General features: G+C 47.4%; 1 protein-coding gene across 5 annotated transcripts in view; it reads right to left on the bottom strand.

The window, feature by feature from the left end:
* Positions 1-12,395, bottom strand: part of UIMC1 (ubiquitin interaction motif containing 1) — a 57,975-nt gene that overhangs the window by 34,541 nt on the left and 11,039 nt on the right. For all 5 annotated transcript variants that reach the window (XR_012640482.1, XR_012640481.1, XM_074960155.1 and 2 more), the window contains exons 2-3: positions 10,732-10,883; positions 1,281-1,371 (exon numbers count right to left, since the gene is read on the bottom strand). Coding sequence is in view for 3 of the 5 variants with exons in the window: in XM_074960155.1 (XP_074816256.1) it covers positions 1,281-1,371; positions 10,732-10,875 (235 nt within the window). In the remaining 2 variants the exon portion in view is untranslated. The remainder of the gene's footprint in view (positions 1-1,280; positions 1,372-10,731; positions 10,884-12,395) is intronic.

Raw genomic sequence — 12,395 nt, 5'->3', positions numbered from 1 at the left:
TAGAGAATACAAGACCTGCATCCAAATCACATGGAAACCTTCCTCCCCCGAGGTCAGGACGGAACTGCTCGCACAAGGCGTGATGCCCCAAATCCTGCAGCAGGCCTCTGTCTGAGCAGCTGGCTGTGTGCGGGGAGCTGAATGGACAGGACACCTATCCCCCTGCACACACACCAGCTGTGGAGTGGCAGAGGAGTCATCCCAGTCAAGACTCGGGACAGGAGACACCTCTGTGCCAGCTGGGCCACCCCTATGCTAAGGAATGGCCAATGGATATGCCAAATGGCAGCTCAACCTGCCCCACTCCTAGCTCCAAATCCAGCGGGACAGCAAGGCACAAAGACCCCAGAGAGCTAAACTCACAGTGCGGGTTAGCACTCCCCCCTTTGTGCAGGTTCCCCATTCCAGCTACTTCACGCAGAGGGCTTGACCCTCTGCCTCCACAGACAAAGGGGCAGAATTTGCCCCATTTGGCCCAGATTCTCGGTGTACAGAAATCCAGGAAAACTGCAGAGGTCCCGACCCATTATAGAGTAGCTGGAGAGCCAGAAGGGTCAGTCCTTCTTGTTACACAAGGAGCACAGCTTCCTGAGCCACAGGCACGAGGGACACAGTCTGTGAGTCAGTCACATTTTAATGCAATTCCTACGCCGGCTGTTTCCAAAAATCTCCTCCCTCTCCCCTCCCCCCACCGCCCTATTCTGTTATCTCCTTTGTTTTCTGCCCTGGGGCAAGTGCCAGGGCTTCTACCCCTGCAAAGCGCCAGGCAGTGACAGGCGATGGCACCATGCAACCAGTGAGCACAGTTCATTGAAACCAGCGCTCCCAGCAGTGTCAGAGCTGCACTCCACACTGCACCTGCTGCAGTTGTTGCACTAAAACATTTCACTCCCTGTATTGTTTTGAACTGGATACACTATTTGGAGGGCTGCCTTCCAGAGCCCCAAGGCTGCAAAGACATAATCCCAACCAGCGGCTCTAGTGGGGACGTAGCCTGACCCCTGCGCTGCTGGACACATTTATTTCCGTGTCAGCTCCACACCTAACCTAGATATCGGATGCGATATGCGCTTGCTCGGTCACACACCTAGGAAGTGCACTAGTGCGTGCACTCTCATCCTGGGGAATGCACAAGTGACAGTCTATTCAGGAAGGGTGACATTCATCATTGTGCAGGGGGTCAGCCTGAAATCCCACACATCCTTTAACTCACCACCCCCACCCCCAAAAAATACTGACCGCGGTTCAGTTGCCCTCTACCCAGCTCATGTGAGACCTACGTGCAATTTTTCTTTTAGCAGCAAACTTCACTCTGTCCAGCTGCTGCTTGGTTCTTTTCTTCTGTAATCCATTCTCCTCCTTTGACTCTTGCTGCAAAGAAAAAAACAAAGTACATAAACGACACAAGTAGTGGTGCCCTCTCCCCCTTCCCCAAGACACGCAGACAAAAACACTGGCTCTAAGGAACCATCCTCCATTTGTGTGACATTTGAATTGCAAATGTTAATTGAAGAACATTCTGTAACCATTAAAAGAGCAACCAAAGATACGGACTGACATGCAAACAGGAGCAGACAGAGACAGTCGACCTCATGCCAGCCACTGCAATGCAGTGCACCTGTTGTACCTGTCTGGCCTTGGTAAAATCTTGATATTCATAAGCAAATTCCTAACATCCAGCACCCTGGCAAGCGAGGACTGTTCCCTTCAGCACAGCTTCTAGTGTTCTGTCCTGGACAGTTCTAAGTCCCCCAAGAGGCAGGGCTTTCAACCTTTCAGCCTCATACCCCGCCCAGTCAGCACAGCCAGCCTACTTCGCCCCTAATTCCATCCTAGTACTTTAGACCTCCACATGTTCCAGTCAGCCATTCCTTGTCGATGGTCAAACCTTCAAACATTTGTAGTCTTGTGGCTTCCTGCAACAGGCCTCTATTCAGCAAACTGCATAAGCACCTGTGTTACTTCAAGCTCATTGACTCAATGGGACTATTCACACGTTCAAATGACACATGTGCTTACATACATTGCCCTATTAGGCCTTAGTCAAGCCACACACGTTTCCACATAAATCAGTCAGTTGCTGAAGATCCCTGGTTATTTACATTGCTTGCCACTGAATTCCTTCCAGTCTGCATCATTTAGTAAAGCAGGGCCCAGCAATGAACACAGTTCTCCAGGGAGAGGCCCCAATGTTGTCTGGAGAGGCACTAACATCTCCCTGCTCCCTGACACTAGGCCTCTTACTTTGCAGCCCCCAGAAGGCATTTAGTGTCAGCCACATTCGGAATTTGCTGTCTGCTCTCACCCTCCATCTCGTGCCGCTGTTCCTGTCCCAGACTGCTCCTTCCCATATGGTGTGCACACTTCAGATTATTTTACCCTGGATAGATATGCTGCATCCTTCCAATCTGAATCTACATGTTTCCTGCCCACAGTTCTTATCCTGCAAGGTCCCTCTGGATTGTGTCTCTGTACTGATGTGTGTCAGGACCTCCTCCCAATTTAGTATCATCAGTGGATTTTTCAAGCATCCTAAAACCAGCCCCTGTGGCCTCTGCTCCACACCTCCCCAGAACTAGAGTCATGGCTATTTATCATTACCCTTTGCTGAAACCCTTGTAGCAGGTTTTCAGTCCAGGAATGACCCTTCCCAAACCAAGCTGAATTATTTAGCCAAGTAAGATTTTGCAAGACACGGTATTAAGTGGTTTCCTGGAACCCTAATACATTATGCCTATGCAGTCCCTTCCTCCACGGATTGCAGAACTGTATCAAAACGAGCAAGCATCCAATATCTCCATACTCCTGCTCCCACCAGAGGGTTAGTTCTGACTATTCCTTTCCCTTCTCCAATCACACCCAGGCTCTGACTTCGCTCTCAGTATCATTTCTAAGATCTGCCCCTTTTGCTCTGCCCCCAAAGCGAAAACTTTGTTTCATACTGTGATTTGCTCTAGCTGCGATTACAGTAACTTTCCCCTGTCCAGCTCCCCATCTACCCCCTCCTCAGCCTACCCAAGGTTCAGCAGTTCAACTAATATTCCACTCCCGGTCCCCTGCCCATGTCACCCTCCCCTCAACCTCCTTGGGCACCTTCACTGATTCTCTATTTCCTTCCCCCTGGCTCTACCCACACCGACTCTCCCTCGCCCTACGTTGTTTGCCATAGCCCCACCATTGAGGTGACATGCGCCCCTGCAATCGCCTGGGAAGAGTAGCCCTGTGCTAATGTTCGGACAGGCCCTTGTGCTTAGGAGCTGGGGGTGAAGTCCATAAAGCCATGTGGCAATCTGGCCTATCCTTTGTATGTGAGAAGCACACACACCCATGGAGTGACGTGAAAGCTCTCGTTTCCCCCTCCATCCCTAGTTTAAAGGTCTGCCAGTTCCAGACCTCAGAGGGTCTATCCCCCTCCTGTCTAAGCCAGGCAGGCTCTCTAAATCCTCAGCCCACCTCTCGATGCACTGCTGCACCAGCAGTTGGGCTGCATCAGTCTTCTCCTTCCTTCTTGCAATTGCCAAAATGATCTCCAAGACCACTCGCAATACTCCTGTCTTCAGTGCTCATCCCAGATCCCTGACGTGATTTAGGAACGTACCCGACTTTCCTTTGCTGACGCTGTTTGTTCCCTTGCATGGAACAAACACTTATAAAACCTGCTACAGGGAAATGGACCCAAATGACTGGAAAGGGATCCAGCTCAGCATGCCGGGACATCAGAATCCCTTGAGGTGTCTCTAGTCTCATACGCTCAGTCACCTAGTGCAGTAGGCCCCTCTGTTTTACCATTTGTGGGTACACAAGGTCTAGACATTTAACAATTTCAGGACTAAAATTATATGCAGAGGAATGTTTAATTTGCTTCACAATGTTCCACCAAAGAATTGCTGGAGTGAATCCAGCTAAGCCTGATGGGCCCAAACACACACAGAGCATCTCTGCTCCAGAAAGTCTTAAATCTTCCTTATTGACTGAACCAAAGAACCGGCAAGCACCATTTAATTAGGCTTTACTTCTGCGGGTGGGAGGCTGCACCTCCAGGGACAGAGAAACCCTTTGCCCAGAAGCACTCTGCATGTAGACAATGACAGCCTTGAGATCCCTGCAGTGGACAGAGGGGCCCGCTCTAGGCTGGCTCAACCTTTTAATAATGCTCATCTGCCGACAAGGGTGGTACAAACTCAAGGGGCCACTCAACCACATGCTTCTTTAATAAGATCACAAGTCCAAAAAACCCTTAATCAATTAAATATCTCCCAGCTGCAGCCCGTGCTTTTTGTTACAAGGTCATCTCTCATAGGCAGTGTACAAGGAGAAACGAATAGCTACGGCAGGTGCGATGCGCCCAGTGCACACTTCTGCTCTCGGTGACAGCCTGGGGTAAAGCCTCTTCTCCAGGCTACAGCTTTCAAATGCAGCAACCTGAAGGAATCCAAACTTCCTCCGCCTTGTAGGCGTAGGTACTGGAACTAGAGGTGCTGGCTTGAAGTGGTTTGCATCATATGCAGGGTTCACAGTTTGCTTCCATGGCTCTCAGCCCCTGCTCCCCCAGCCCTATACAAATTGTTCCAGCACCCCTGTTTGTAGGAATCTGCTCTTTAATTTATGGTTCACCCTCATGAGCAATTTCACTATAAGCATTGTCCAAAAAGTGAGAAAACAGTTGGCTTCCAAAGCTCTCTGCGTGTTTAACATCTGTTTTTCATGATAGGCTCAAACAGGCAATAGAAAAATAAACGACCTTTCTCAAACTCACTTTGCACAGACTCAGAGGAGCAAACCCAGCCATAACACAGGCAGGTGCAACTCCACCTGCCTCTAAAGAGTCTGCTTGTTTGACCCCCCCTCCTTCTCCCCTGGGACACAGCGAGTGCTCTCACACCTGACAGGGAGCTTGCTTCAAGCATCTTCATGAAAAGAAATGGTCACTGGAAGCCAGAAGAGATCACCAAAGGGAAAGGGCAGGTCAACAGCACGGCACAACTGTGCTACCAAGCATGCAACAAGAGGGCAGAGCCAAAATCACAGGAGCCCTGCATAATTTAACGGTTAAAAGTCACTTCGATGTTGGAAGTACCACTCCTGGTGCTAGCCAAGGCTGCTGTTGAAATCAAAGTCACACTCTGCTCTATTAGTCTCAGACTTCAGTTCACATGCCATTGCCGCTCTGCTCCCACTTTCAGTTCATCAGCATAAACCTGCTGAAAGCAGAGACTTCAACAACAAGATGGAACTGGGCTTGTGCCAGACTTGCAGCTTCCGATAGGTGAGAGAGAGCCCTGTGCAAAGAGAAGGGGCTGTCCCTGGCACCAGATCTAGGCTCGCTTTTATTGCCAGTGATAGCAAGTTCCAGAGCCAAGGGTCCTCCCTGAAAATGTCCTTCTCCTCCTCACGTTTCACCTGGGGACCTCAGGCCTCAACTTTGCTGTTGGCACAGCCAATCTTAGAAATGGCAAGGCCCTGCCCATTGGAGAGATGGACCAGGACTTTGGAATGGATCTGGAAGTGGACAGGGGGCCAGCAGACCATGGAACACTATGGGAATGTGCTCTCATGGCTCTGCCTGACCCAGAATGTTGGCCACTACGTGATGAACTACCTGAAGCTACTGCGTGGCCTTCACAGTTAGCCCCAGGTAGAGGGCCCTGTAGTAGCCCACTGTGGAAGTGTCAAAAAGCCACCTCTCACCATGGCTAGGCCTGCATCCAAGAAGAAAGCCACAAGACCACTCCCTAACCCAAGATGAACTACACGCTACCTTGACTACCAGAGGGTAAGTTGCAGAAGCCAGGTATTTATTAGAGGTTGAGCTTATTGCTCCTGCCAGTCCCTCAAACCCTTCCCTCTCCTTCTACCAACATCATCTTGGTCAATGGATTGAAAATAAACCTGCTTCTATTTATCCAGGTGCCAGGTACCTTCAAATGAGGGACACTGGGGTAACAGTGGTGTTTGTACCAGATGAGAAGGAGATGTGGAGCTGGGTACCATCAGAACAGAGATGGCATTGCAACCCATTACATCTTGCAACCTCTCCCAGGGGCTTGGTGTAGATGTTGAGTCTCTGTGGGACTTCACACAAGCTCTGTGAATAGAAGCAGCTACCCACTAGGGCCCTGTGGGCTCTATCCAGGATGACTGAGTGAAACCACTTTCAAGTGACTCCATCCTCCCCTTGAAAGGTCTCACTGGCAAACCAGCAGCACTTTACAATCACTTTATAAAGGCTGCTGATCTGTTACCAGTATTAGCATAGCTACCTGGGCTCTGCCCATAGCTCATCGGCTTGGCTGGCAACGCGGCCATACTACAGCGAGATTTCACCTCCAGCTGACAAGGGTCTATCAGTGGACCTCAGCAACAAGCCAAATTGTACAGCATGTTTTTTCTCAGGAGACAGAGCAGTAACTGGCGAGGATGCTAGTGTCAGCTGGTTTCTCAAGCGCTGGCTGAAATAGTGCAGATCTGAAGATAGGCAGAAGATTGTCCTTCAAGGAAGCACCAACAATCTCTGTCGACAGATGGCCTGGTGTTTCCCAGAGGCTTTCACCAACCAGAAAGGATCAGAACCATTTTGTATGTGGTGACACAGACTTCCCACAGCATTTCCTGTTTGTGCAGGGAACGCTGTATGGTCATCTCCCCGTTTCCAGAATTGGGAAAAGAGTTTCAAATTTGCTTGACTCTTTCCAAGAAGGAGGACCAGAGCTCCTTGGCTCCAGGATAAGACACAGGCAGTCAGTGTGGATTACACAACCCACTATCCAGAAAAGTTCCTGCAGATAAGACTTTTCAAATGCCACTGAAAAGCCCTGAGCAAATAGAGGAAACTTGGCAAAATAGCAGTGATGAGCTTGGCAATATAGCATGACTGAGAAATTCCTGAGAGTCAGTTCACTAGAGATCATCAACAGTAAGAAGCCAGAGGCTTTCCAGGTGCTTCTGCTACAAGATCTGCTGGTATAGGAGGAGAATTGGGGACTACAGATATCTGCCAGGAGATTGCCAAGGAAAAAGGCCACTGACACTATGCTGTCCAAGACTCTCCTTGTTGTCTTTGATTCCTGAACCATGTCCTAACAACTGCAAGATGAACTGAGAATTTATTGTTCTTTAAAATTGCTATTTATCTGGAGTATTACACACCTCTTATAGACAGGTAACAAGGTCTTGCTGGAGCAAAATCAACAGTTACAGGGCTCAGGACTAAAATTCAACTTGATGTACATTGCAAGGCTGAGCGTAAGTTACAGAAGCCGGGCATTTATTATTCAGAACCCATAGGAAGCAGAGATCCTTCCCAGGAGAGAAAACTGGAGGGCACTGCTATGACTCCAGATCTGGAAGCCAAGGATTGAGAGGTAGAAACAGACCAGACTGAATAAACCCACTTATCCAGCTGACTGTGAGGTGCTGTCACTTAAACAGAACCTAACTGGCTCATTAATGGCTTCTCTGGGCATCCCTTTCTGTCATATGGCCAGTTATGCCATCAGAATTTATTAAAAACATAAGAATAGTCATATTGGGTCATCCCACTGGCCCATCTAGCCCAGTATTCTGTCTTCCGACAGTGGCCAGTGCCAGGTGTCCCAGAGGAGATGAACAGAACAGGACAATTATCAAGTGGTCCGTCCCCTGTCGTCCAGTCCCAGCTTCTGGCAGTCAGAGGTTTAGGGACACCCAGAGCAGGAGTTTGTGAATCTGCCCATCTTGGCTAATAGCCATTGATGGACCTGTCCTCCAGGAACTGATCTAGTTCTTTTTTGAACCTAGTTATACTTTTTGCCTTCACAACATTCCCTGACCAGTTCCACAGGCTGACTGTGCGTTCCATAAAGAAATCCTTCCTTGCGTTTGTTTTAAACCTGCTGCTTATTAATTTCATCCGGTGACCCCAGCTCTTGTGCTATGGGAAGGGGTAAATAACACGTCCCAAGTCTCTTTCTCCGCATCAGTCACGATTTTCTAGACCTCGATCATCTCCCCCTTGTCTCTTCTCTAAACTGCACAGTCCCAGTCTCTTTAAGCTCTCCTCACACGGAAGCTATTCCACACCCCTCATCATTTCTGTTGCCCTTCTCTGTACTTTTTCCAATTCTAATGTATCTTTTTTGAGATAAGGCAACAAGAACTACATTCTATATAGAAGACGTGGGCATACTGTGGGCCTCAAGATATTTTCTGTCTTATTATGTATCCCTTTCCTTATGGTTCCGAACATGCTGTTCGCTGCACATTGAGTGGATGTTTTCAGAGAACCATCCACAATGACTCCAAGGTCTCTTTCTTGTGTGCTAACTGATCATTTAGACCTCATCATTTTATAGTGTGACAGGGTCGGGCCAGATGGCTACAGGAGAGTAATAGAAGGTAGATATATTAGCCCCAGGCTAAGTAGGTCCCTTTTCCCTGGGTAAGGTAACAGGGGCAGTTCCAGATCAATCAGGAACCTTCTGGAGACAATTAAGACAGGCTGATTAGAACACCTGCAGCCAATCAAGAAGCTGCTAGAATCAATTAAGGCAGGCTAATCCGGGCACCTGGGTTTTAAAAAGGAGCTCACTTCAATTTGTGGTGTGCGTGTGAGGAGCTGGGAGCAAGAGGCACTAGGAGCTGAGAGTGAGAATGCGAACTGTTGGAGGACTGAGGAGTACAAGCATTATCAGACGCCAGGAGGAAGGTCCTATGGTGAGGATAAAGAATGTGTTGGGAGGAGGCCATGGGGAAGTAGCCCAGGGAGTTGTAGCTGTCGCCCAGCTGTTCCAGGAGGCACTCTAGACAGCTGCATTCCACAGGGCCCTGGGCTGGAACCCGGAGTAGAGGGCGGGCCCGGGTTCCCCCCAAATCCTCCCAACTCCTGGTCAGACACAGGAGGAGTCGACCTGGACTGTGGGTTCAGAAAAACGGCCAAGCTGAGGGCTGCCGCGAAGCTCCAAGGCGAGCAAATCCGCCAATAAGCGTAAGACCCACCAAGGTAGAGCAGGAACTTTGTCACAATAGGTATAGTTGGGATTGTATTTTCCAATGTGCATTTCTTTGCACTTATCAACATTGAATTTCATCTGCCATTTTCTTGTCCAGTCACCCAATTTTATGAAATTCCTTCGTAACTCTTCACAGTTAGTTTTGGACTTCACTATCTTGAATAACTTTGTATCATCTGCAAATTTTGCCACCTCACTGTTTACCCATTTTTCCAGATCATTTATGAATATTTTGAACAGCACTGGTCCCAGTAGAGATCCTTGGGGCACCCCCCTATTTACCTCCCTCCACTGTGAAAACTGACCATTTATTCCTATCCTTTGTTTTCTGCCTTTCAACCAATTACTGATCTATGAGAGAACCTTCCTCCTTATCCCACGACTACTATGCTTAAGAGTCTTTGGTGAGAGACCTTGTCAAAGCTTTCTGAATGTCCAAGTACAATATATCCACTGGATCCCCTTTGTCCACATGTATGTTGACCCCCTCTCAAAGAATTCTAATAGACTGGTGAGGCATGATTTCCCTTTTTTGTTTATAGACTTGATCGTACAGTATAGTCAGGGAGACTAATCTTTTCATAGTCATGTTTTAAAAGATGATTGAAAATGAGGAGACAAATCACATGCATGTTAAGAGGAATAATTGTGGACAATGAGAGGTCCTGATCTTTCATGTACATCAACATCTCTTACAGCTGTTGGTTTCTTCTTTCCTTATTGGTTTCACAGTAAAGGCCAGTGATACAGCAGACATCTGAAGTTAACTTAGCTTATTGCAGAGCTTGAGGGTTTAGCCCCAGTGACCTATTACTGCCAGACATTCTAGATCTCTCTAGTTAACGGAATTTCCCAATGGAGAAGAGCTCAGATAATGTGCAGAAATAACAGCCAATAGCATGTGCCCTGCAGCTTGTTTTTCCTGCTTCCTGCTAGTGCTTTTCCACTCCTCATATGTTAATTGCCTTATTGTCAAGACTGATGCTCTAGGTGTGGGCACTAAGGGCACTTGATTTAAGACCCATAGCTTGCAAGTGAACGGAAATGCTTGTTAAAATTGTATTATTCTAAAAGCATCTTAGGCTCCCAAATCACTGACAGAGCAAAGCAAAGCCAAGACTTAACAATTACAAATGAAAATATTGTTTCAAATCCGGTCCTGTCTCACATACCTTCCATGTCCTGAGTTCAGGCCTCCAGGCTCTGGAGCTCCCCTGAACCAATGACACTATCAGTCACCTCCAGACTACCATGAGCAATGCAGTTACCTCTGACGGCTTAGTGGTTAAGGATGAGAGTGGATTACACTCAGACCTCCATAATTCAGTCTCATGATCTGACACTAGCTATGCTTTGAACAGTTACTTGCATGTAACATAACCACGTTTCTGTGATTTAGTTAAACAGCAATAAAATAAAAAGTTTGAAAAAGATTTGCAAGGCGATTGAGGAAACATGATTTAAATTAGATTTCAGATTGTGTTTGGACAGGTTTTGGTTATCAAATCTCAGAGACAGGACTCAGCACCAGGCAATCAGACGGCTCATTTCCTAGCCAAATGGAACATGATTAATCTGAAATACACCTTGAAAAGAAACAGAGCAAAATACTAATGGCAAAGTGCAGCAGGCTGCCCCAAGATGCATAGTAGGTACCGCTCAGGACAGTCTCTTGGCAGGAATGCACTGGTAGATAAGCATGCCCCAGTCAGGATTTTGGGTTCCGTTTTTTTTAACCACTGACCTCTCCATCGCTGTCAGATATAACAATAAAGGCATCCACAAAACTACGCTTCTTCTTGGCATCGACCAGGCCCCTCGGCTCTTCCTCCTCCCTGTCCGGGCCCTGAAAGTCAGGGCTTTCTGCATGCTTCTTCTTCCTCGGCATCCTGCACTCTGAAAAAAATAAAGAGGTTGAAAGCAGCCATTTGCTTCCATCTGGTTCAGTTTTCCCTTAACAGCCATCCAGTTTTACTATTTTAAGCAAAATACTCCATGAATTAGATCTTATTGCAAAGCAGGGTGGATTTAGTGCTGTTGGGAGCCACATGCATAAGTCCCCACTCATCAAGTCATGAATACTTCACAGCGGATTTGCTCAGAAGGGGCTTCGGAGGAGCAGCAGCACTCACAAGAACTGCCCTCCATTCTTGTTCTCCAATGCAATGAGTAAATTCCCACGCAACTCCTCTTGTTAGCGCTCATCTGCAAATGTGTCCAATTATTAATTTTATAGTAGGAAATCGCCAGCCCTCCATCAAGGACCCTTGCCGTCCCCTATTAGCACCACCCTTCACTACCACTGCTGCAGAACAAACCAAGATGTTGCGGTGAATCATGCTGACAACCTGGTGGCCTTGGCACTCCAGAATAGGAAACCACAGCAGCAAAACCAGTTGTCAGCTTTCATATTCAATTAGATGTGGGGCAAAAGCCATAGTTTTCCAATAATGTAGTTATGGTCACAGAACAGGAGCTCCAAGAAAAGCTGCACAAGCTCTGCAAGGTAGAAGAGTGGAAAAGAGATCGAAAGCAAGAAGTCGTGTACAATGCACATCTCGTGACCTGCCTTCCCAATGAACTGCGAATTCAAGCTGTCCTCTGCTGAAATACTCTCCCTAAAGGGTCATCTCAAGCCTTTAGTATAAGCAAAGGCACTCGAGATGTTGGGAGAGCCGAGCATTATCACTGCAACCTTGTGAGGGTTACGTGCAACACCAGAGAGGGCAAGTGCATGTGCTATTCCTGGGGGAATTCTGCACCAAAAAGTTTAAAATTCGGTGCCAACAAATTAAAAATTCTGCGCACAATATTTTAAAATTCTGCAAAATTCTGTATATTTTATTTGTCAAAATAATACAAAATAATCACACCAGTTTCAATTATTTTGGTAAGTTATTTCAAAATACCTGTCAGTAAGTATGTCTGTAACAATATAGACAAAAAAAAGATTCAGGAATTTTTTTTTGATGGATAGGTTTCTTCCTAGACATATTAATACAATAACTTTGACTAATTCATTTAAACTACAATACAGAAACATATTCCCCGCACCCCTCAGAAGCAGTGCAAAGGCTTGGGGGAGTCAGGGGTAACAGAGGAGCAGAGGGAGAGGGAAGGAGCCTGGGAGCGAACCTGGAAGGCTATTGGGTGTGGATGGGAGAAGTATGGAACAGTTTCTTTGGGGGGAAAGGGGAAAGAGTAATTGTTAGGGAGTTGGGGACTCCCCCTTACACACCCTGGTTGATCCCTAGCCCCTCCCATTCAGTCAGGCACATCTGCCCCATCCCCGTGTGGCCCTGGAGCCCTCCTCCCATTCAGGGATCAGTTCTGGGTCCGGTTCTGTTCAATATCTTCATCAGTGAGTTAGGTAATGGTACAGAGAGTACACTTATAAAGTTTGTGGAC

Source organism: Natator depressus, chromosome 8 (assembly GCF_965152275.1).
Source record: "Natator depressus isolate rNatDep1 chromosome 8, rNatDep2.hap1, whole genome shotgun sequence".
NCBI classification, from domain to species: domain Eukaryota; kingdom Metazoa; phylum Chordata; order Testudines; family Cheloniidae; genus Natator; species Natator depressus.
The sequence above is the reverse complement of the archived record's forward strand: the minus strand, read 5'-3'. Positions and strand labels throughout refer to the sequence as shown.